Raw genomic sequence first — 25,492 nt, 5'->3', positions numbered from 1 at the left:
GTTCTTGCTGCTGAGGGGAGCCAACTAGTTAATATATTTAGGGGGCAATCACATTTTTCACACACATCTATGTATTTTTTAAATAAAAAATAAAATAATTTAAAAACAGCATTTTACGTTAATTTGGGTTATCCTTGTATACTATTTACATTTATTTGATGATCTTAAACATGGTGGGAACAAATGCAAAAAATGAGAATTTGAGAAGTGGGCTAAGACTTTTTTCAGGGGCTGTACATTATGTAGCTAAAAATAAGCCATAGTAATCAAACTCCACATTAGTTGTAGCCATTATTAATCTCAATTGTCAAATACAGTATAGGTTTCTGCAACTAGTCTCTGTAAATTAGACATACATTTTTAAATGATTTCATGATTTTTACGCCTATGATTCTTGTAACAGATCTCATAAAAAATTGACTTAGAATGGATTCATAAAAATGTGGTTGCAAGCAGATACAGTATGAGTTATGTGTCACGTCCTCCAGTTCCATTTGTGTGACTACAGCATCATCAAACTGCAGATGCATGGCAAAAAACAACAAGCTAGCCATTTTGAATGTTCCTAAATAATTTACAAAGCACTTCTGAAACACTTTCCTCTTTTCTAGCTTGTTTTCAATATACAACACAGCAACCAAAAACCACCCTGTGCAAACAAATATAGTATCTAACAAAAAGACAATTTGGCCTGATTTACTCGCTCCTAGAACAGTTTAGAGCAGTTTTATGGGTGTGCTGTCCCAACTTTTTAATGCAGTATGGGGACATACCTGCACGTACCACCATACATCCAACTGGCACCTACACAAAACAGTTAAATCAAAACGCGATTTTTATGCAATTGCTGGATTCTCCAAAGTTGTGGAACTGATAGAATTATTTTCTGTAACTCAATATTACATTTACCTATCCTAAAACAACACTTTCAATTCCATCAATTTAAACTTCATTTTGCGCTCATCATTTTACCAACAGCGCACACCATCTGTTAGAGTGAGTTAACACGTGATTTAGCACCTGGTATTTGGGAGCTTGGATGGATGGATGGATGGATGGATGGATAGAAGGACAGACAGACAGACAGACAGACAGATAGACAGATAGACAGACAGATAGATAGAATAGAACATTACAATTGTTTGCCCACAAAGAGGTTGGCAAACTGCCTTTTGTGCGGCTCTCATGTCACATGTGATCGGCCTGTATCCAGACACCTCTGGGAAATCAGCCCATTTCTTCTTCTATCACATCCAGCAGGGACAGAGGAAGTAAAATGTGTGTGTGTGTGTGTGTGTGTGTGGTGTGTGTGTGTGTGTGTGTGTGTGTGTGTCTGTGTGTCCACAGTGCGATGGGGGTGACAGAAAGGCTGCTCTATAGTTTAGCTTGGCTGTATTTTGCAGCCTCCTTCAGTCAGAAGTGAGTCCGAGCACAGAACACCTGCTTTTAAAAGTCATCTTAGATTGCTGACATGCATGTACAGCGCACATACTGTCAGATACAAGACAATATGATGGAAAGGATTCCCCAAACAGTAAAAGGAGAAATGGCACGCAACACATCACTTTATCAAGTGAATATGCCATAATTCATGGTGGATGACTGTATAGAACATCTGCCTCACAGTTCTTAAGACCGGGGTTTAAATCCCAGCCTTGCCTCTATGGAGTTTGCATGTTCTCCCCCTGCCTGCGTAGTTTCCCTCCAGGCACTCCGGTTTCCTCTCACATCCCAAAAACATGCATTCATTGGAGACTCTAAAGTGCCCCGAGGTGTGATTGTGAGTGTGGCTGTTTGTCTCGATCTGCCCTGCGATTGGCTGGCAACCAGTGAAGCATGTACCCCGCCTCCTGCCCGTTGACAGCTGGGATAGGCTCCAGCACTCCCGCAACACTTGGGCACTTTTGAGGATAAGCGTCTCAGATAATGGCTAGATGTATATGCCATAATTGTGTGAGTGTAATTTGAATCAAATTAACAAAACTTTCATCTTATACATGCTGATAACCAGTCAGCAAAAGGTTCTATTATCAAAAGTGTCTCGAATTAAGAGTGATTTTTTTTTTAAACTCAGAAAACAGTTGGAGCAGACAAAAGCAAATGTTCAAATCCTTATGCTCACACTCAACACTAAGGCACAGAATCATGATTGTGACATGAAACAGAATCATAGCCACTTCGCAAGTGAACTGAAACTTGCGCTGTTTGCATTTGTTGTGTTTAGTCCTTCTGAATGGTCTCTAAAAAAATCATTCACCGTAATAAAAATGACAAGAAGAGTTTCCAACAACAATGTCTTCACAGGTACGTTACCGGATGTTAAAATGGATCTGTATCTGTATCTGTAAAAAGGTTTGAATTCATTCATTCGTTTAATGGAATGATGTATTTGAGGCAATTTTCATCTACTCGTCACATGCTGACATTCATAGCTTATCATACACATTCTGCCTTTACAAACAAATAAGGTAACCAAATATGAGGAAAAAAATAAATTATAATTCAGTTCTGGCAGAACAAAAATTGTAAACGAATCCGTCTATAACATCATTGTTAAAAACTACAGAATTATGTTTACAGATCTAGCTTCAATACAGAGTTCATTCGATTGAAAAGATGCACCCAATGTTATGACAAATTACTGCATTTGGGGAAAAAAAAAAGACACTTTGAAAATATTCGGGGACTGAGCTTGATAATAGAAGTTACACACCTGAGTTAGTTACATGCCACGCTTGCTTGTCCTCGCGCTGATCTCAGTTGAGCTGACCAATTGAAGGCGGCAGCATCCTCGGCAAACGATCGCTGACCCACACCCAACTATCACGTCCAATTTGGTCGACTGCAAAGGTCACAGAGGCTGCAGACAGGAAACATGGATGGCTGATGCGTAACAATCGAGCATGGTCACGGCGCGCACAGAAAGAGGAAGGCGAGGAAGAGCTTTTACGCGCGCTCTGGAAACAAAAAGGAACATTGAACTCGTGCGCGCTCCGAGACGATGAACAGCTGCCGAGGAAGCGAAAAGCAAAGGTGGAGCGTCACACAAGCCACCACCGAGGAGGAGGAGGCACAGAGAGAATAGGAGCCGCCCTCCAAACGCACTCATGATGCAGCAGCTTAAGATACAATTTGACTTCTAAAAACCGTGGGATTTTATTACAGTACACAGAAAGACACTAGTAAACATTCAGGATTAGGATATGAGGAGAAAACAAAACTCATCGAACTCATCGTTATAAAGTTTTGGGGCTCAAACCTTGACTCCCCGTCATCATGCAAAGGCTGCATACTAACCTGCACGTGATTGTGTGGATTTTCATTCATTCACATCTTTTCATCCATCCCTTTCCCGAGCTGCTTATCCTCATAAGGGTCACGGGGAATGCTGAAGCCTATCCCAGCTGTCATGGGGCAGGAGCGGGTGTACTCCATGAACTGGTTGCCAGCCAATCGCGGGCCACATGGAGACAAAACAGCCACATGAGCGTGCTCCCTCCGTGCTGCATGCTTTATATGTGCAATTGTGTTTTCAGCAAATTTTATCCATATCATACATGCTGAAAGGTTTGCCATGCACACCACTGAGAATTAGTCCTATGCAAATCTGCGGACATTAACAATACCGACCAGCGGGTCTGCCTCTTTCCATCAGAAGAGCTGTAAGTCTGTTCAACCCTGATATGATGTATAGTTGACTGTCTTTTGTTGCACTAATCCTATAGTGTCATGCAGCAAACGCACAACTGTACGTTGACTAGAGCAACAATTCACAACATGGCGATACCCAAGATTGTGTGCAACCTAAAACAGTTCAGTACAAGTGCAACTGTGTCAAACAATGTGCCTTTATTTAAAAAAATAATGATTGGTGTAGAAGATATACAGTAAAGTTTCCAGCAATGCAATGCAAGGCACACACACACCAAAAAAAAAAAAAAAAAAAATGAATTCTGGATCCAGATCATTCATCAGAAGATGAAAATTTGATCCCAAGATCCCAGAATCTCATCAATTGGTGGAAATATGCAATCAGTTATGAGTGGCATCGTCAAGGAACAAGATTATTCTTATGGTGCAAGGTAGAATATGTGTATCAACCTTTCCACGACTGAAAACAGTAAGCTGTCCTGTAATACACACGTATTCTTTACTTCTAATCACACCATTCAAAATGATTGCAGGGTGAATACCATACAACAAGCGTCACGGTGCACTCGGTCTCTATTGTGAGCGCACCGCACAGTGACGCAATGTGGGCGGCCCGTCATATCTGCATATCGATTATTTGCAGTTGCCATAAATACACTTTTAATGGAAGTGTCAGGGTGTGCGATTGCATATTAACTGGGGCCGGGGCTCAGCTGCAGCTGGATGCGACTGATAAACCGCACAGGCTGCATCCTGCAGGCGACAGAATACAAAACCTACAGTACCTACACTCGATTGACATCAGTTCTGTCACTTTTGATGTTTTCCTCCCTTTACAATAAATAAATAAATCCCAAAATAAAGTTATCTTTGTCATAATTGAGGAGACCACCAAATCTCCTATTAAACAGGACATATGATTGAAATTTGACTTGTTTGTCTAAAATCCAGGATGGTATCTGCAGTGACATCCAACCTTTCAATTGTGAAATTAGACAACGAATGGAATTAGCATAACTCATTTGTAACCTGTGCACAGATGGATGAAACTACCGTATTTTCAGCACTCTTAGGCGCACCGCAATATAGGGCGCACCTTCAATGAATGGCCTATTTTAAAACTTTTTTCATATATAAGGTGCATAGAATAGACGCTACAGTAGAGGCTGGGCTTACATTATGCATCAATTAGATGGAGCTGCTCCAAAGGCTCAATATTGATCTACGTATAAGGCGCACCGGATGATAAGGCGCACGTCGGCTTTTGAGAAAATTAAAGGTGTTTAGGTGCGCCTTATAGTGCCGAAAATACGGTACATTAAAGTCATCTATGCTGTCTTTCTAGTGCTTTGTACGCAATTCATAGTTTTGCAGTTAGGTTGTTAGCTTAGGGCGGCCCCCCCTCGTCATCATCTTAACAAAATCTGTACTCACTCTTGGCTCAGCAGTTCATGGGTTGGGATGAAGGAGGCGACTTTGCATGAGATAGGACCACCCTCTCAAAGGGGCTGATTTCAGCAAGACAAGAAATAGGGTGTGTGAAGGGAGCTACAATTCTTGATCCTTGAGGGCATTTTGACAGAAACATGTCACAGACATGTTATTGAGGCACCTGAAAAGTGTTTTAAATTGACATTTTGACATGTCGCAACAGTAAGCGGTTACAGTGTTGTAGATTGCACACCCATCCATTTTCTTTGCTGCTTATCCTCACGAGGGTCACGGGGAGTGCTGGAGCCTATCCCAGCTGTCAACGGGCAGAAGGCGGGGTACACCCTGAACTGGTTGCCAGCCAATCGCAGGGCACATGGAGACAAACAGCTGCACTCACAATTACACCTAGGGGCAAATTAGAGTGTCCAATTAATGTTGCATGGTTTTGGAATGTGGGAGGAAACCGGCGTGCCCAGAGGAAACCCACGCAGGCACGGGGAGAACATGCAAACTCCACACTGGCAGGGCCGGGATCGAACTCGAGTCCTCAGAACTGTGAGGCCAACGCTTTACCAGCTACATTGCACATGAATAATATTTTAAAACAAAAACAACAGAATCCTGTACATCAGGGGTCTCAAACTCAATTTATGTTGGGGCCACTGGAGGCAAAATCTGGCTGAGGCTGGGCCGCAGATGCAATTAGAAATTACATCCCCCCAAAAAATCCAATCTTTTCAAATGTATTTCTTGTTTTTTAACACAAAATAAGATAAGCAGGGGCCTTTGTGTAAACAAAGTTGTGTTCAAAACTAATAACGAAATGGCAAGACTGCTGTAAATTAAAATTACATTATAAATGATAACAAATCCAATTTGTAAATTTAAAAAAATGTTTCTTTCATGCCAGGTTGATGTCACATGCCCGAGAGCCAAAAACCCTGATCGGTAGGCTCATCAGGTTCCGTACACAGCACTCTTAAAAGTGTAAAAATATACAGTACAACTCAAGGGCCGCACTTACAAACTTTCATGTTTAGGTGGGGGCCACAAAATATTATCTCGTGGGCTGCAAATGGCCCCCAGGCCGCCAGTTTGAGGCCCCTGCTGTACATGAACAAACCAGAGTTGTTCTGCAAAGAAGCTCAGGTTTGAGACCTAAAACGGCACAAATAAACGCAGACGAATACAAGAATAAGCATAATTTGAGATTTATAGTCTGAGACTGCCCTTTGCAAGCAGAGTTGTTTGTTCACTCTACCTTTGTGTCTGGGTGAATCGGGGCCAACCGCATTACCAAATCACCTGACAGACTAGTATCTCTCCCAATGACAAATACCCACACGTCTTGGTAGTGGATGTGCATCTTCTGCCATATTATAAGAGCTTGACTAATGAGGGAAAATGTTAAAGCATGAGTTTATTAACATAATACCGTTTGTGTTCAGTGCAAGTGTGCATAGATGTTTGCATTACATGCAGTACTGTAGGTTCACGGTCGTGTAAGTAAGTAAGTTTCTTTCGGCTTGTACTTGGCATTCGTGTTTGTGCTTTGCTGCCATCTTGTGTTATTCTGGTATTCATACACAAATACAAATCCCTTTTCAGGAGAGGTCAAAACAGGTATACAGAATATTGCTAGTTGCGGCAAGGTTCAGTCAAAAACCATCTAAACAAATTTTGTGTCTTCTTTTTAAGTGGTACTGTCCGGATTATAAAAATCAGTATGTGCGAGGAGCTTTGATTCCCTACCCATTAAAGTTTTTGACCAACTGCTCAAAAATAGAAAACAGAGACTAATCAAAGCAACAATAACCTTGAGTAGGCTTTCTTCCTGGGTTTATATGACTGTAACACAAAGCAATCACATCTCCGGGCTTCGGTCAGCACGCACGTTAATTGGGCTGCAAATACATTACGCTCTTCGCCTAAATGAGGTTAAGTGTGTGTCTGCCTGACCAGGCCCACCCTCCACTCACACCAAAACAAAATGTTACACATTGATGTTGAAACAGTGACCAAGATGTGTGTGTACATCCACTAACTTACATGGCATACAAATACTGTAAAAAAGTGATACTAAAGCAAGACGCGTGTGGTTATAATGTATGTTTTTAAGATCATTAGGAGCTTTTTAAAAAGCAAATTGATAGGGACTAGTGATGTGCAGTATTAATACACTACATTCTGCATTGACCTTAATCCAGCAAGTTTCTTCATTATTTTCTTACTTAATGATTGACTGATGATCCCAACATTCTTTTATATTAAAGGTACAGTTTGCAAAGTAAACAAAACACTGACATATTGGTAAAACATAATCTTAACCTCACAAGGATCGTGAGAGTTCCAGCAAACAATGGGCAAAAAGCAAAGTACACCCTGAACTGGTCACTACATCACACACAGCGTCCTGTACAGTTGACTCAATGAAAATGGAGGAGGTGCTTTAGAAGGCCATTTCCGAATAGTCCAATGTTTGGCTCCAACCAATTTTGGGGTGCTTTTAGTTGTATGATTTAGGCCATTATCCTGCTGGGAGGACTCATCGGCTTTCTGACAGTGGGCAGAACATTTCACTCCACAACACTTAAGTCATAACATTTTATTTCACCCTGCACATATTCAGGATACAAAAAAGCAAGCTTTAAACCTGATAACCACTTTGAGTTCCATACATGAAAATGCACTGGGAACACTGCTTCGTCTAGTATTTTGACCCAAAACGTTTCAAAAGTATTCGTATGAGGCCAGGCACACGCAAGTAAATTATTGATATTTCCCTCAAAATCAACTTCACTTGAATGTGTGTAGAAATAGAGGAATGACTTTTGACATCGCATGTGTCCAAGCTTGGTACCTATTTATCTTGGCTTTTTTTTTTTCCTTTTTCTCCATATCGTTTGACTTTTTCTACACACTGTGTAGCGAACACTTAACTAAAGAACATTCAGGAAACAGAAAAAGAAATGAATGCAGTATTGGGCCTCATAATCAATGTCACATTGCAACAAGCTTCTTTCTCCTTGTCTTCATCTGTTCGGAACCTGTTAATATACAGTAAATTATTAATGCTATATATTCTTTTCTTGTTTATCTTTGCATTGTTCAGTCTTACAGTTCTCTCAACTTGTGCTTGTAATGCTCTTACCTTCCATTCCTACATTCAGCCTTTCCTCTTTCATTCTCAACCCAATTGGTTAAGGCCAGAGAAGCAGCTCAAACGTATTCCTTCCCTCAGATCTGGTCCTGTATGAAGGAGGTTTGGAATTACTGTACATATATTTCTGCGCAAAGAGATGCACACTTTAAAACGCGTGTAATGCTATGCAATGCCATGTAACAGCGGTTCTCAACTGCAAGTAAATTTTGCCTCAAGCCCTTTTCAAAACCTGAGAGTATCAAGGGCAAGATGGAACTCAGAATTAGACTTGACGACTGAAAGAGTTTTAGCATTTCAGCTCAAATTCATTCTGTGTCTGTTTTTTAGTACAGGTAGGACTGTCAGGATGATAAAAATCAATGTTAATACAATCATAGGCACACTAATTTTATTTAAAGGTTTCATGTGTGCAGGTAAACGAAGGTCATACTATCATTGAACAGAAGCACACCAACAAATGTGGTGTGTAATGTAAATGTGTATGATTTTCTTTGCCACATGTAGAAAATGTACAACTATTCACATGAAAAGCACGTTTGTTAGATAACGAAAAGCCAATACGTTGCAGAAGTGCTTGTGTATGTCTCTTCGGTATGTACTTCATTTGAGAGGAATGTGGTGCTGATAGTGCCAAGTTTCAGGAGAGTGAGCTACTTGTACAAACCTAACGTGAACACAAGTGACACCTGGTGTTCAGCCATGGGGAGTACAAGGAGCTGCAGAAAAAAAAAAAAAAAGGTAGGAGGGATTTCTTCACTGCCTCAGGAATCGATAAGATACCTCACGCAACGTATTTTCAAGGTTTACTCTATGAACGAATATGAAGTTACACCTTAACTATTTCTTCTTCTTCTTTTCCTTTCGGCTTGTCCCATGAGGGGTCGCCACAGCATGTCATCTTTTTCTATCTAAGCCTATCTCGTGCATCTTCCTCTCAAACACCCACTCCCCTCATGTCCTCCCTCAACCTTTTCTTTGGTCTTCCTCTCGCTCTTTTGCCTGGCAGTTCCATCCTCAGCACCTTCCTACCAATATACTCACTTTCTCGCCTCTAAACATGTCCAAACCATCATAGTCCGATCTCTCTAACCTTGTCTCCAAAACATCTAACTTTGACCGTCCCTCTAATGAGCTCATTTCTAATCCTATCCAACCTGGTCACTCCGAGCGTGAACCTCAGCATCTTCATCTCTGCCACCTCCAGTTCTGCTTCCTGTTGTCTCTTCAGCGCCACCGTCTCTAATCCGTACATCATGGCCGGCCTCACCACTGTTTTATAAACTTTGCCCTTCATCCTAGCAGAGACTCTTGTGTCACATAACACACCAGACACCTTCCGCCAACGGTTCCAACCTGCTTGGACCCATTTCTTCAAAACCTTAACTATTTGCACCTTTTAAATAGCGGTAGAGATCCTCCATGAGATGAATGTGCCTTTCTTCAAAGTGGACTCAGGAGACACTAACTACTTTCTTTATGTGGAATTGGCCACCAAGAAAGGTGATTGGTCATCTTGGATTTTAAGCAGCCAGTTTATTTCTCTAACCTTGGCGACTGTACTCACCTCATCGCCTAAGGCTTATAATTCGATGTATACTTGTTTGGTCCGTCATGTCACGTCATTATCCAAGCCGCTTAACCTCACAAGGGTTGCGGGAAAGCTGGAGCCTATCCCAGCTAGCTTCGGGCAAAAGGCAGACTACACCCTGAACTGGTCGCCAGTCAGTCGCAGGTCAGATATTGACACCATCACTGAGCGGGAATCAATCCCATGCTGCCCGCACCAAAGGCAGGCGTGGGTACCACTACACTATCAGTGACCCTGGTCAGTCATTAACATGCTTTTAATCTTTGAGCTGTACCCTGGTAGGATGAATGGAGGGGACTAACCGTGTTTTATTATAAGGGAAACTAGACAAAACCATCAAGGAGACATTGCATTAGCCAATAACATGGTCAAAATAGCAACGATAAGTTTAATAATATTTAACTATCCACAGTTCACTGAAACAAAACATTTGTGTGTGTGTGTGTGTACCCTGAAAGAATTTGTTGTGGCTTTTCTCATGTGTCCTCTGGACAGGGTAAGGAATAACCGTACATGAGTCAGTGCCATCAAACTCCAGTTTTTCTTCTTTAACTGTCACTGAAGGATTCTAAGGAGAGTACAAAGGTAGTAGTTACCGTGGGTATAAATACATTTGCACAAATGTAACTGCTGCCTTTAGCTAAAATGCAGTCGTTCCGTAGTACCTGGATATAGGTGCTGATCTCATCGTCCTCAATTAACTCCAAGGCAGGCAACTCCTCAGCTTCAAACTGCAGCACAAATAATAATGACGTAAGAAAGCATAAACAAAAAGCTGGATTCCAATAAAATTGGGACGGTGTGGAAAAATGTAAAGATAGAATACAAAATTATTTTCAAAAATACACAACAAATATATTTATTGTCCAAACCAACACTATTCATTCATTTTGAATTTGATGTGTTCAACAGTTTCACACCACATTACACCACAAGTTTTGGCAATCTTAACAAGACATCCAAATCTTAGTAGTTATGAAATGATAAATATTTAAAATCAGGTATCAAAATTGTAAAAATAAGGGCCACCTCCCTGCTCTCAGATGCTGTGGCTGTGTAGAATGGATGCCCAAAAGGAATCAAACATACTGAGGGGGTTATAGCTCATATGATGTAAAATCATGTTAAGAGGCAACTTCAAAATGAAATGGTTATTACGGTCTATATTCACACAAAAAAAGCATGTCCACTTGCCCACGTTGGTGACATAATGTTACAACCGAACACCGCACCAGATGACAGCGGCACGGTACAAGGAAGCCCAGGTGGTTGGACAGTCAGCACTGCCCACTTCACTAGTTTCTAGTTACCCAGGCAGCAACTCTCTGTCCTAACCCTTCGGTACATGCGGCATTTTTTTCGGGGGGACTTCACATACAAACAAAAATAAAAAGGCCTTTATTGCGGCAGTTGGTGTCCATTCTGTGGTCAACGGAGATGGGAGGCTTTTGTTAAATCTCAATTCCAGTGAAATTGAAAAAAAACGTGTGCAACATAAATACAGAATACAAAAAATACTTGGCGACCTACATTCAATACAATGCACAACAAAAACAAGGTGTTAAACTTCAAAGTGATGAACGTATTTTCTTTCTTTTGCAAATCTCTCATTTTTGTATTTGATGCCTGCAACACATTCCTAAAAAGCTGTAACGGGGCAGAAAGACATAAAATTGATCAATGCTAAAATAAATAAAAATATAAATAAATAATTACATTTTTAAACATTCCACAGGTGAACAGGTAAAATGTAAAAACAGACTTACAAAACTGTACTACTCAAACAGCTGAAAGTGCATTGCCAACTGTGGCTTTCATTTTCTTTTTAGTCTCACTTCATTCTTAGAAATAATGGCTTGCTATACAAAGCAAAAAAAAAAAAAAAAAAAAAAACAACATAAACCCATCCACTTTCTGACCAAAATAACAACTAAAAAAGAGGCATTGTTTTGGAACTCAAAAAACTAAATCAGGATACTGCTGTTTGTTCCCAACAATTTATTTGGCCAAATCTCTCCTGTCAGTGGGAACATACTGAAGTAGAGTTGCTCTAAAATAGCAATTAAAAAAAAATAAATAAATAAAAAAAAAAAAAATCTGACAATCAACCATCTCTAACCTTGGTTCAGTTGTTTTTTTGTTTTTTTTTTAAGATTTCTGAGTTTCACATTTTCAAATCACACAAGTCTCCTGAACTGAACTGGGCAAAGTAGTGTGAGTATGGATTACCTTCAGAGTGTCAAACACTGACTGCTCAAGCGTTTCTGCTGACTGTGTGGTCTCCTCTTCAACATCTGGTAGATGGAAGGTGCCTTCCCCCAGGTATAAACTTACAGGGCTGACCTGAACACACAACTGGACAAGAGATAAGATGTGAATTTATGGGCAGATATATAAACACATCAAAGTCAACATTACAATTTCACATCAGGTACATTACTCCATGTTCATCCTGGGTAAAAAAAAAAAAACAAGTCCCATAATTTCTTGTGTGTAATGCACGCCCCCTCCCCCTCAAAAAAAAAAAAAAAAGATGCGCATTCTACATAGGTGTGGGGTGGGGAGTGAAAAACCTTCAAATTTTATAAATGCATGACGCCCAAGAGGTTATAAAAAGACATACACTTTCATTCTAATATGCCACCACCACCAGAAGTTGCAAGAAATCTGTAGCCTACATTTTCATTCGAATATGACGGGTATGTAGGACTGGAGTTTCCTCCTGGATATTTTTTGCTCCTATCGGAACACAAGAGTGCACAGCACTTTGCTGGGAATGTCTACTTTTTGTATGTGTTCGGTTAGACATGTTGATACAGTTTTCGGTCCTATCTGCACGGTTACACTTTTTTCAAGCCATGCCCGTCTGAAACAGTTTTTGATTCCATCATCCTTGTAAATTGCCCTCGCTCGATCTTCATCCTTTTTTTCTAACACTTTCACCATCGTAAAATGTTGAACACACCGTCGCTCAGTTCGCGCTAAGTCCCACGCGCCATTACTTGGCTAACTAACAAGTTACACTGCGATTTCTGAGAACCGAGAACACATGTACATGGCAATGATGAAACTCGATTAACCACTATGCTGTATCACTCTGTTGTCCAATCGAGTAATCTGCCCCAAACAAGTTTTAATGTTTATGTCGCAAAATGCAAATATTTACACTACCGAGCATGTTAGAACGGCATGATAGTCGTGCTTGTGCTAGCACTAAGCTGAACTTGCAGCTCGGAGCCCACTACCGAGAGGCAGGCGCACGATACCCTACCCCTACCCCCCACCCCAAATTTTCTCAACGGATTTGCGCTTATCTCGAGAATGGTCATTTTGGTCTGAAAAAGTGGGAAATCCGCCGATCGGCGGAAAATTCTCATCCCTGGAACTCTTCATGTGTGCAGTGGGAAATGATCAAAATTCACTTAAAGGTCATAAAAATATTATTTATGAAACATAATGGATCTTTGTTCATCTATCCATGCCAGCGATATAGAGTGACAACAAGAACAAATAAATGCTCTTTTATTTGATGGGAGAAAGTCCATCATTTACAGGTGTATCCATTTTTTGGGGCATTTTAGTTTGTAGGTGTGCCATGAGATTTTTCAAATATTTTGCCTTGGCCTGACAAAGGTTGAAAATCATTGGTTGAAGTGACTTACTGGTTCACTGGCTGAGGGGCTGCAGGCCTTTCCATGACCCTGGCTGACGAGGACAGAGTGGATGTAGAGGTCCTTGTCAGTCTGGGTATCACAAAGGTAGACCTGGAGCACATCTCCAATGTAAGAAAACACAGCACCTACTAAGGGACGATTACAGCAAAGATTGACAAATGATGCAGTGGCCTCGAAAGTCCAGGCACCCTGCAAAGACAAATCAAAGTCTACGTGAGCCACCTGCAGCTTGACACTTCCTGTCCATTATCATATACAATGTGGTATGTGTATTTGCATTCATCTTGTAGCAAAATAAAACCAAACTCAACTACCTGAACAGTCAATGCCTATACAAAACAAGTCAAAATGACAGACTGAAGGCTTACAGATGTTGGTTTAATTCCAGCTAGGGATGATGGGACAGCTTGTGCTGGAAGAATGGAGAAGCATGACCTGGGAAAATAAGGGTTAACTATCCAGCTCAAAAGCATTACTAACAATACTATCTTATTGTTAGTAGTAACATCACCTACTTGAGGAACATCAGGTTAGCAATGTGCATAGTGGTCACCACGCCCAAGTCCACATGATAGACCTGAACAACAGCGGGTCGAATGACCTTGTGAATCACCCCTCGTGTGACGTACAGGTTCTTGTATAATGTGCAGCAGACCTGCCCTTGACGGACAAATCGCTTGGGGAGGCGGTAGCGCTCTGACACGTCAGGAGAGGAGTAACATAGCCTGGAATAATGGGAGCTTTGGTTGATATCTTCAAATTAGGACTGGGCATTATTAAGATCCTAACAATTTCATACAATATTGATTCTTTAGGGTTTTGATACGATATTGATGTAAATGTTCTGATTGTGCTTCAGTAATAAGCAAAAATAAAACATTTTTACACAATTTTGAAACATTTAGATTTTATGGTATTTAAAAATATCATCACATTTTAAGCCATAAAATATCTGGAAAAAAACAACAACGTGCACATAACTTATTTGTATATATAGAGCACAAAAAGTAAAAAAAACACTGCACTTGTGTATGAATACTGAAGCAGTAAAATGCATGTTAACTATGTTGTACCTGAACGAGTTCAACAAACCCAAGTTCATGAAGTGATCATCTTTTGTGCAAACGTCAACCAAACTGAATTCATTTGTACCTGATCAATGTATATAATTGAGAACGTGCTTATTCTGGCATCAAAAAACGGTTTTGGACCAAAAATTCATTTCCATTCAAGAGTGCCAGATTTTGTGAGGGACTTCCAAGACAAATCTGTGTGAACACTATATACAAGTCAAAATCAAATCAAAAGCCTTTAATGTAATTACATGTTGTGCTTACAACGAAATAAATATAAAATCGAATAAAAATCAAAGAACATCTTGGGTAAAAAACAATAGATAAAACATCAAGGCACAGTTACTGCTAAAATAAATAAATGCACAATAATATTCCACTACAGTACTGTTATTTCAGTGGCTTGAATTCAAGTAGTTGAGTATATTGGTGGATAAACCTTGTATTTGGCAACTTTTTTCAGTGCGGCCATGGCCACCATTCATGCCAGGTATGTCACAGTTGTGTAGAAATGCAAGGTGTGTTCAGGGACCTTCCGTTGAGATGAGAGAGAGTACCGTCTTGGGGAGTTGTTTTGTAATATAACATTTAGCTATTTAAATTGCTTAGTAGGAAAATTATTGTCTCAGAATGCTTTAGTTAAGCCTCTATACGGTCATACTTTCATGACGTTTGACATTCTTTGGTAATGTAAGAATAGGTGAAATAAAATATTTAGTTAATAAAGTAAGCCACAGCTGAAAGGAATGCAAAGTTATGGTTGTATAGTGTTATTTCATGCACATCTATGACTATTGCTTTTTGTTCGGAATGTCGCACGAGGGCGGCACCAACTGCCGGAGACCAATTCCTTGTGTGTTGTTACATACTTGTCCATAAAAGCTGATTCTGATTCGGATTTCACCATTGTTCCTGTCACATAAATGACAAAAGTCCTGTTTCTGTTAATTACTTGTTTAAAAAAAAAAAAAAAAAAAAAAAAAAAAGTAAAAGCAACATGTTTTTGAGATTGTGCGGTATAAGGTGCAGCTGGCTACCAGTGAGGACTGAATGGGTGTCAACAATGGGAAAATGAAATGCCAGTATTTTAAGGGGAAAAGAGGAATTTTCAATATGTCAGCAACATATTGGGAAAAAAAAAGAATGAAACCAGTTAATTTTTTGTATAATGGAATTCAAAACTTTGAATGATCAACTATGAACTAAACTAGCCCCTTTTTGGAACAGTGAACGGACCTTTGAACTTATTTGCATAAAAAAAAAAACCTTTCGCAACACTACAGCTAATTTAAAATTAGATTTCCTCCTTAAAATAATACATAATACACTAACTTAATTGTTCATACAAAGTACAAAATTTAAAACATGATGCCCTGTATTGAAAATGTAAGTTCCATGTATACGTTATAAGATTTATTACTATTATTTGGACTGTAATTTAGTAATAACCAACTAAGCAGCTTTTTGCAGCATTACGAGACAAGCAAGCACCAGTACGCTCATTGTCAAACGCCATTGTTTTATTACGTCTGTCAACATGTTCGGTATATCGCTCCCTTTTCGCGTTTGCGAAGGGGGCTCTTGTCTGCGGAACATTTGACACAAATTCCCACTTGCGAGAAATTGAATGAGAAGTGACTGTTACGTACAAAGGGGTCAGTCGCTCTTTAAATTGGCTTATACAACTCAGAAACCGCTGTCTTAACTCGGTGTACAGTTCAGGGAAGGCAACTTCTCAATTGTTTTTATGTTGGAAATACATATTGTGGCTGGAGTGTCTTCTGTCCATTTCTGTACATTTACAGGGGATTGACCCGAATCGTCATCTTTAAAAGTAATTGCTCGTTTCAAGCTGACGCTGCCGTTTCACAGCGCCACACAGTGGCCAACAGGGGAATTGATCCAATCAATTAGCTTGATAGAAATTTAATTGTGAAAAGAAAACCTCCAATCCAATACTGAATTGATATTTTTACCAATCCCAATTTAAAATCAGACCTTCTAATCCGTCACTGATATCCTTACCTCATCTCTACCTTCATGTCCTCAAAGATTTGAGCCTCCTCACTATTGTTGAAGCAGGTATAGAAGAGTCCTGGAGATTCCACATGTTCCACCCTGACTTGTACCCACTCTGAAGCAGAATGGCGTGTCGGGCGTGTAAGATGTTGATTCTGCATTGCATCCAGGGGCACAACCGCGCTAAAATGCATCTTAATGGGCGGACAAAGCTCTGACATCTGAAGATAGACACATAAGTGTATCAAATTTGAAAAAAAAATCAGACCAGTATTGTTATATTTTCTCTTTAATAGTGTTAGACTGACTTTTACTTTAAATTTTGATTTCAGTCAACTGTTAAAATAATCTTTTTTTTTTTACCTTTTCAGAAAAATGTAAAAAGTCTATATTATACAAGAGTCCTTCAAAAAAAAAGGGACTGTAACTTATCATGTATCCATCAATGCATTCATGTATAATACACACCCTCAAAGTTGACGGTAAAACTCTGGAAAAGTTATACGGTTTATAATGCGTTTTTACAATCCATGATTTTGCTTATACCCATATGATGAAAACATTAAGTATTGTCTGTATTTTGTTAGTTTTTTCAAAATAATTATTCTAAAGTTAAGCACTTTATTTTAAGACGGAATTCTTTTTATTTACTTGGTCTTAGCTTAAAATTCAAAGCCTTGCTTTTATTTAGTAAATGAGAAAACACAGTTGTGCTCATGTTTGATTAAGCAGACAGAATTTGTAAGATGGGTGCAATTATTTAAAGAAAAGATGAAGGGCACGGCAAAACCTTTAATTTTATTTTAATGGGATTCAAATGAAACAGTCATCCGTTTCAGAAAAGCATAATTCAACAAAACATAACCATAAATAAATTAATGATGGTTGTTGTTCAGTCATATTGAAAAAAATCATAAATTCTGCCAGAGTATGTAATCTTATGAGCAAAACTGTACATATATACAATATGCCTGACATATTGGAATGAAAGTGTAGGCTACTACATCTTTCATACCCTCGAAGTGGCGGTGGCATATAAGAATTAAAGGTTACACCTGTCATAACCTCTAGGTGGCAGCCTACATTTATAAAATGTGAGTGTTTTCATTTTCTCCTTCCCCTATGTAATATGCGCACCATTGACTTTTGACAATTTTGGGGTGAAAAAAAATTATATATATTATACATGAAAAAGTACAATAAATGTTACCGTTTCTTGCTTCACAAAATGGTTGTTTGTCAATACTTCCACCACGTCCTCTGATAAGATGTGACAACTTGTTTGTGACTGATTTATACCAGGATCACCTTTGAGAAACAAATACAGTTATGATTCTTTTTCTCTCCCCAAATTATGTTACAATAATCAGACATGCAAACACCAAAATCATTAAAAAGGTGAAAAAAAAACAGCATTGTTGGGAGGGTCTGCGGGGGTCCCCTGGGGGGCGGGCCCAAAAAAGTTTAAAAAAAAAACTAGATGAATGTAGATGGTGGAGTTCAAAATGCAAACCTTACTTAACCGTAACAGATTTGCATGTATGAATAATATGTTAGACAATAAGTCAAGTTGTGATTGGCTTACAATGATCCATATTCCTACCTGAGTGTAAAGGAAGACCATCCTGAATATTTTTAACGACCCAGTCGTGTTGATCGTCCCTCTCTGTATCTTGCAGGTGTAAGATGTCACTCATGGCATCAACTAGCTCAGTGACACTGACAAAGCCATTCTCTTTCAGTGGCAACTCCTCACCCCAAACCCTCTGTGAATAAAATACGTAACATTCCTAAATAGGACACCTAACCAGAATCATTCTCTTTGACCATGGTCTGCTCTGATCACTCCACAAAAAACATGCATTCAGTGTGTATAGTGTATTTGACTGGTTCTGGTCAAAATTTTGGGCTTTAAACAACTTCATGAATTTTTCTGTCATGATCTTATACACTGCTAAACTATTAGCTCACCTTATACTCTTCAGGGAGATGGTGGACAGATATTCCACAGGTACTTTGACTCACGACCTGAAAACATGAAATATTTCCCGTAAGGTCATATGTACACATATGTAATGTAAAACACATATACAGTAAATAGGACAATACACCTCTACACATTGGTCAATGCATCCCCATCCAACGCACGCACATGATTAATCAAAATGGCAACTCGTGAAAGCATAAACAGATCTCCTGTGTTTCTTGTATTTGGCTGAAGGGAAGGAAAAATGAAAAACAGAGATACAATGTGCGATCACTGAATATGAATAGGAGATGAGACCAAGAATTCAGCACACATTGTGCAAAACAATGACAGAAATCCATGGGAAGAAATATAATCAGTATCTTCATTTGTTGCTCTGGCACACACATGGTTCGTATGTATTTAGTCTGCACGGTCTCAAAAATTGGAATGTGCGCAGTTGATTGTGGAGGTATGCCTGGTGGTGATGATGATGATATTTGCGTCACATGGAACAATGCGGAACCCACCCAAAAAGAGGCACAACATTTCTGCAAGTTAATGATTGTTACACATCCATGTCTGTAAACTAGTCATTGTGGCCATTCCTCATTTTCACAATGCATTTTCATAGAAAATTTTACGCTTGAAACTTTGAGTACCAAAAACAAACTTTCAGATGAAGATGTTCCAGCACGGCAACAATGAGTCCAGGGTTTACATGATCAGGATTTTGGGGGCCAATCACCAAGTTTAAAAAAAACATCACTGATCCAATCACAAGATGGATATAAGATAACTTGGGTGGGTCTGTCTGAGATAAAAATGTCGACGTTTTTTTTCACCGACAAGATTGAAAAAAATGTTTATCGGTCGTCAGAGTTACAGCACTACGCTGCAACATGTGACAAGGCTCAACTTAAACTTTTGGATTCAACTTGCTATAAATGCAAAGGTATCAGCTCGCTGTCATAAAACTTAGCTCTGTGAACATTTACTATGCTAGTACCTAGATTTAGAAAGCATACACACATTTTTTTTTAATGGGGAAATATAGTAAGAGGACAGTCACGGAAAAAAAATCCATTAATTCAATTTAATTTTTAATTAAATATGTAATTTTAATTTATTAATCTATTTCAATTTCATTTATTTTTTTATGTATTTGCGAAGAGTGGGGATGTGCTCTCCAACAAGAATGTCACCTGACCTTTAGCAGTTTCTCTTTCAGTCTGTGATTTATGGTTCCAGCAATTCCATTCTCAACAATCTGCTTTTGAAACTCCTCTTGGAGCTAAAATCGAATAGATCAAGAAAGATGAAAGGAAAATAGTATCCATTGCCAGTATATTTTTCATGCATATTCTAACTCAAGATATATACAGCAACAAACCTTTAGGAAACGCTGAGAAAAAAGTTGACTTTTCTGGCAGAGCAGAGGTTCAGGTTCTTGGTTCTTGTCAATTACTTGCGGATTGCAACTGACACAAGTTGACTCCTCTTGCACAGAATTCCCAGTGGTATCTAATGGGACATCCATAAGGGGAAAGCAATTTTTTTCTGAGATCAAAATATATTTGTAGAATGAGCAACTAATCTCTTTTTTTTCCTTTAAACAAAACATTTTGAAGTTAAGTTAGAAGGAAATTTAACTTAAAATAATTGCCAAAGCAAATATTGATTTACCAGAAATCTTTTTAAAGTAATTTCTCCAAAGATAAACTTTTATACCTGGGGATTTTGTTGAGGTCGGCATACTCGCTTCGGTTGTGGTCTTTGGTGCTCCAAGGTTCTGTTGTGTGTTAAATGGTCTTGGCACCATTTGCTCTTTCAGAGTCAGTATGGAGCCAAACATCCCCTGATGGATCTGGACTAAGTCTTTTGCAGCTTCCAGCATCTCCCCAATAGAGTAGAATCCAAAATCGTGAACACGTAGAGGGCAGCCAAAGCAGCGCAGAAAACTGGTCCCTAGTTCTGACAACCTCAGGGGACCCTATGACATCAACATTTAAAATAAATGGCTCTGAATATAATTTGGAGCGTCACACAGAGAAATTAAAAAAAAAAAAAAACGTGTGTCATGGTTATACCATTGAGAGGAGGATACGCAGCTGTGACCTCAGCTGAGGAGGAAGAGCGAGAGGAGCAACACCTCTTCTGGGAAGAACCAACGGGATTGACGGGTGACAGGTGCGGAAGGAAGACAACTGACAGTTTTGTCTTTTTATGTCAAGACTGGATTTACGCTGTTTAGCTACCATTTCCTCAATGTTTCGTGTCGACTCATGGCTAACAGCTGTCAAGGCAATGAACAAATTCTTCAAATTCAGATGTATAAAAAAAAAAAACGTAAAAAAAAACAATCAAAAGTAAACACATTTACCCTTCAAGAAAGTTTTACCATCCTCTCTGACATAAACAGACACCACATCAGGCATCTCCTTTACCATATCCATGATGTTTCGGAAGCCCAGGATTTTCAGAGGCAGAGGATGGCCCAACATACTTTTGTAGTCCTTTCGGAGTAGTTCAGGGTCCAAATCCACTTTAGAGGAAACGAGTAAAGAGCGGACATCCTTCTTCAGCTTCGCCAATATGGCTTCCTGGTTCATCATGTCTGGAGACATTTAGAACAGGACAAGAAAACACGAACAGGCGGTCTAAAACGCCACCACCTAGAGTTGCCACGAAACTTTGTCATAGCCACTGATGCTGCATTTTAGCCAAAGAATAGTTCCTAATCATGTGATCATAAATTCAGATCTAAGCCGAGATAGCTAACATGCGAAAACTCCTTAAGTAAGCTAGATGAGCTAAAGTGAAAGACTGGTAGGGCAAAACTCATCTCCGTAACCCAGAGGTTCCCAAACTCTTTTTGCCCCCCCCCCCCCCCCACACACACACACACACACTTGAGATTTGTTACAGATGGGGGGGTTGCGCTGAAAATTTTAAAAGGCACATATACAGGTACGCAGCATGGTGCACAACTGGTTAGAACGTTCCTCTCACAGTTCTGAGGACCAGTATACAAATCCCGGTTCCACTTGTGTGGAGATTGCACAACCTCTCCGTGCCGGCATGGGTTTTCTCCGGGCACTACGTTAATCTCCCACATCTCAAAAACATTCATTAACTGGACACTGTAAATTGCCCCTAGGTGTGATTGTGTGTGCGACCGTTGTCTGTCTCTATGTGCCCTGCGATTGGCCCCCAACCAGTTCAGGGTGTACCCCGCCTCCTGCCCCATGATAGCTGGGATAGGCTCCAGCACTCCCAGACCTTTGTAAAGATAAGCGGCACATAAAATGGATGGCTATACAGGTGCATATCTAAGCTTCTGAAAGTTCCACTGAGCTAAGAGGGGGGCATAATATGCGAGAGGAAAGCCAATTTGCCTTAATCAGATGCTCCTCATAAGATTTCTGACAGAGGAGTGTGAAAAACAATCAGAAGAGTCGTTCAAGAGCCAAAGACCACCTGTGGTGAGGTTTAAAAAGACCTGGAACTAGCAGGTACTGTTGTCTGAAGGAAAGGGTTAGTGATGTAATCCATCACTTTCTTTGGCCTATATTTACACTCACCATGCAAGACCCCCCAATGCAGGGGGAAAAAAAAACCAACATGTTAAAGCTTGTTCAAAGTTTGTTGAACAACATTTGGACAAGCCAGTTAAATACTGAGATAATATAGTCTGGTTAGATGAGAGCAAAAAAGAAAAATTTTTTGGATGCTATAATCCACACCAAATTTGGAGGAGAAATGGCACTGCGTATCACCCGAGAATCATCTTGTCCACAGTGACGTTCAGAGGTGGGAACACAATGGGTTGGGGCTGCATTTGTTAAAGGGCTACTAACTGCTAATTGATGATTTTTAGTATGTTATTAATGAAAAAATGTCAGCCAATATGGGCCCATGTGTTTTTTTCCCCACCACAAAACATGATTTTGACGTATACAGCTTTTTGTAACTCCCGGCATGAAAATGCTCTCGAGGGATTTGTTGAGAAGAAGCCGGAAGTGACGTAAAGGACAGCGGCGTCCCCAAGTGGCCTCGTTTGTTTCCAATAGTTTTACCTCCGGTAAGGTAACTTGTTGTTACTTCGTGTTAGCCAAAATGCCAGCTCATTGCATTACTGGACATTGCTTGAACAGTCGGGAGAGTGGATTTACCCTTCATAAGTTTGCAAGACACCCGGTTCGTTGTGAATAATGGATTGCACGGGTGCAGAGGACGAGAGCTTTGTGAGTTCCGTATGACAAGTAGGTGTGTACACAGCTACTAAAAAAAAATAATAGTTTGGGGCAAACCACATAATCCGTCTCTCATAACGTAACAAACGATCCGCGTACGAAATATGTCGATGTGCGCGTTGGACAGCGTTGGGATGCTGCGCGGACGCCGGAGAATCTCAAGAACCCAGCCAAGAAAATGTCACTCAGCCGCGTGCGCGTAGTAAAACGCCCCGGCTCAAGGTGTTCATGTACTGTCAGTTGTACTGCGGCGACTATGAACATCCCCCTAAAAGCAGCACGGCTCGGCTCCATTATATGCCACCACGGCACCAAAAATCAGCCACACCGGCTGAGGCGCCGCGTTCGGCGGTCACGGCTTCTGCGAAGGCTGCGCGTCGGGCTTTACGGACAGGGGTGGCTCTGAAGAACCCAGCCGAGAATGCCTCACTCAGCCGCGTGCGCGCAGTAAAGCGGCCCGGCTCGACTGTGTTGCTCATCGCGTTCTGCGGCGGCTATGAACATCCTCCTAAAGCAGCACGGCTCGGCTCAGTCATAAGCCACACCGGCCAGCTGCGATGAGCCGCAATGGCTCATCTCCACCCCGGCAGTGGATCGGACGGGGTTTCGGTTTGGCCGTGATCGCATATTATCTGAATATGGCTCGAAACAATAGTGTAATATTGCCCCGGTAACTTCACTCAGTTGTGTGGTGTTATCCTTTTCGAAAAGAACTTCCGTGTCAGAAGGGGCGCATTTGTCTCCCATAGTTAGGGTGCACCGCATGTTTTCAATGGCGAATGTCCGGGTGACGTCACGTACAGAGGATGCAGCCAATACGGCGACAACTTGGATATCACTTCTGCAACTTTGCGCATGGATGACACACTCTCCGCTCACATTTATTTTTTCGTATCGACATTAAAGTGAATAATGTTATATTTATTTTTCATTACAATATCTATTTTAGAATGTTTATAGGGATGACACTTGGGCTTTAAACCTTACAATATTGAAGGAAGGATGAACAGGCAAATATACGAAAACATTCTTGACAAAAATCTACTGCCATCGACAATGATGATGAAATTTAAATTTGGGTGGACATTTCTCCAGGATAATTTATCCAAAACATACTGCCAAATGAAACTCAAACTATAAAAGCCCACAAAAGATTTGAAGACAGCTTATGTGGAAGAATGGGCCAAAATCATACCAGACAATGCATGTTACTAGTTTCTCCATACAGGAAGTGTCTTCAAGCTATCTTTGTAAACCAACGTTTTCGTAAAAATAAATAAATAAATAAATACCAGTTGACATGTTCAATATTTTTTTCCGTCTCATTTCACAATCTTACATATCTGATAATACTTGTTCTGCTTTTTTCTGTATGTATGGATTTCTTGGGTCATTCTCAACAGATGGTGAAAGTACCGCCTTTGAAAATATGTCTAACGACAAAAAAATAGTGACACGTTAAATACTCCTGACACCCACTGTAAATGTTTGCCTTTTCATATTAGCTCACCAACTGAATTTTGATATCAAAATTTGTGTTCACTATTGTTCAATGTATGTCGCACTTGCAAAATAAATAAATAGATTGTCCAAGGACAGCTTATATCTCAAACTCAGGTCACTCGAACTCCAATTAACCACTGCATCATATTCCTTACTGTGGCCTTTCAAAATAAAAAATAAACAGCAGGTGGAATGAGGTATGGACATACTAGTTCATCACTTGTTTTGTTGAATTGAACTAACAACCTCCAATCTCATTTTCCTTTCAAGGGCAAAATGGAAGAATTTGAACGTTAATGACAGCAGATTTAGACGTCAAATGGGTCACTTTTTAGTTTTACACAGGGCAATTCATAATTCAATTTTGTCAAAGATCGCTGACATTTCAGTCAGACGCCATTAAATCTTCCAAACCCATGGCTTGCCCTCACATTCCTCATTGTTATGTAAACTAAAAACCAAACATAACGATAGAATACTCGATATCTGTTGGAATAAAAAAATATTTATATATAGTGTTACCTTCTACAAACCTTTACCGAACACGTCTACCTTGAGAAGGCGTCGCGGGAATAAAACGTGAAAACCAGCAACATGACGGTCACGAGTGGGTCCATAATTTTTCAGTAGACGCCCTTTTTTTTTTTTTCAACACAGTTTCAATTTTAAATAACAATCTATCTTACCTGTCGATTTGTGAGCAGGTGCGATATTAGTGAAGAGTTTGCCGAGAAACTTTACAGGTGTTATTCGTGTGTAAAAGGCTAGCTCGTCCGCGTCGCTAATTTTAGCTTGGCTGCCCGATAAATGCCTGATTAGAATAATCGGCAACAGTCCAGGGACACATTAAAGTACATCTGTTCAATCACATGACTTCTTTACGGTATTTTTTATGACAGGAATATATTCGATATACTGCACCACATATCAGTAATATACTTAATTGGCACCGTGTGAGAGGTCATTAATCTGTGGAAATGCCTTGCAACTGCATACTGATTATATCATAGGCTTGTTATGTTCAATGTCTTTTTATGCATTTAGACGAGATATATCTATATTTGCTGTCAGTCATTATTTTTGATTTAGAGCACGTCATTGTTTATATATTGAACATTTCACTCAGTACCGGAATATTTCTTAAACCTTGTTTGTTTTTTAATAA

General features: G+C 39.9%; 1 protein-coding gene across 5 annotated transcripts; it reads right to left on the bottom strand.

Annotated features, from left to right (window-relative positions):
• Positions 1–7,589: 7,589 nt before the first annotated feature.
• Positions 7,590–25,301, bottom strand: LOC133503724 (tudor domain-containing protein 5-like). 5 transcript variants are annotated; one of them, XR_009795821.1, is made up of 19 exons: positions 25,014–25,300; positions 20,952–21,185; positions 20,659–20,864; positions 20,300–20,561; positions 19,962–20,092; positions 19,779–19,862; positions 18,574–18,630; positions 18,206–18,368; positions 17,813–17,910; positions 16,609–16,823; positions 14,026–14,235; positions 13,879–13,945; positions 13,499–13,699; positions 12,066–12,191; positions 10,502–10,567; positions 10,287–10,404; positions 8,913–8,964; positions 8,237–8,334; positions 7,590–8,132 (listed from the first exon to the last, which is right to left on the bottom strand). XR_009795821.1 is itself a non-coding variant. In XM_061825614.1 (18 exons), the coding sequence occupies exons 2-17, from the start codon at positions 21,181–21,183 to the stop codon at positions 8,273–8,275; spliced, it is 2,298 nt and encodes a 765-aa protein (XP_061681598.1). In that variant the 5' UTR covers positions 21,184–21,185; positions 24,850–24,997; the 3' UTR covers positions 7,604–8,132; positions 8,237–8,272. The 5 variants fall into 5 exon arrangements, 3 of the variants coding, with proteins under 3 accessions (XP_061681599.1, XP_061681598.1, XP_061681597.1); XM_061825614.1 differs by lacking the exons at positions 8,913–8,964; positions 25,014–25,300 and adding an exon at positions 24,850–24,997 and having other exon boundaries at positions 7,604–8,132; XM_061825613.1 differs by lacking the exon at positions 8,913–8,964 and having other exon boundaries at positions 7,607–8,132; positions 25,014–25,298.
• Positions 25,302–25,492: the final 191 nt, after the last annotated feature.

Source organism: Syngnathoides biaculeatus, chromosome 7 (assembly GCF_019802595.1).
Source record: "Syngnathoides biaculeatus isolate LvHL_M chromosome 7, ASM1980259v1, whole genome shotgun sequence".
Taxonomy (NCBI): domain Eukaryota; kingdom Metazoa; phylum Chordata; class Actinopteri; order Syngnathiformes; family Syngnathidae; genus Syngnathoides; species Syngnathoides biaculeatus.
This window is presented reverse-complemented; position numbering and strand designations above follow the sequence as displayed.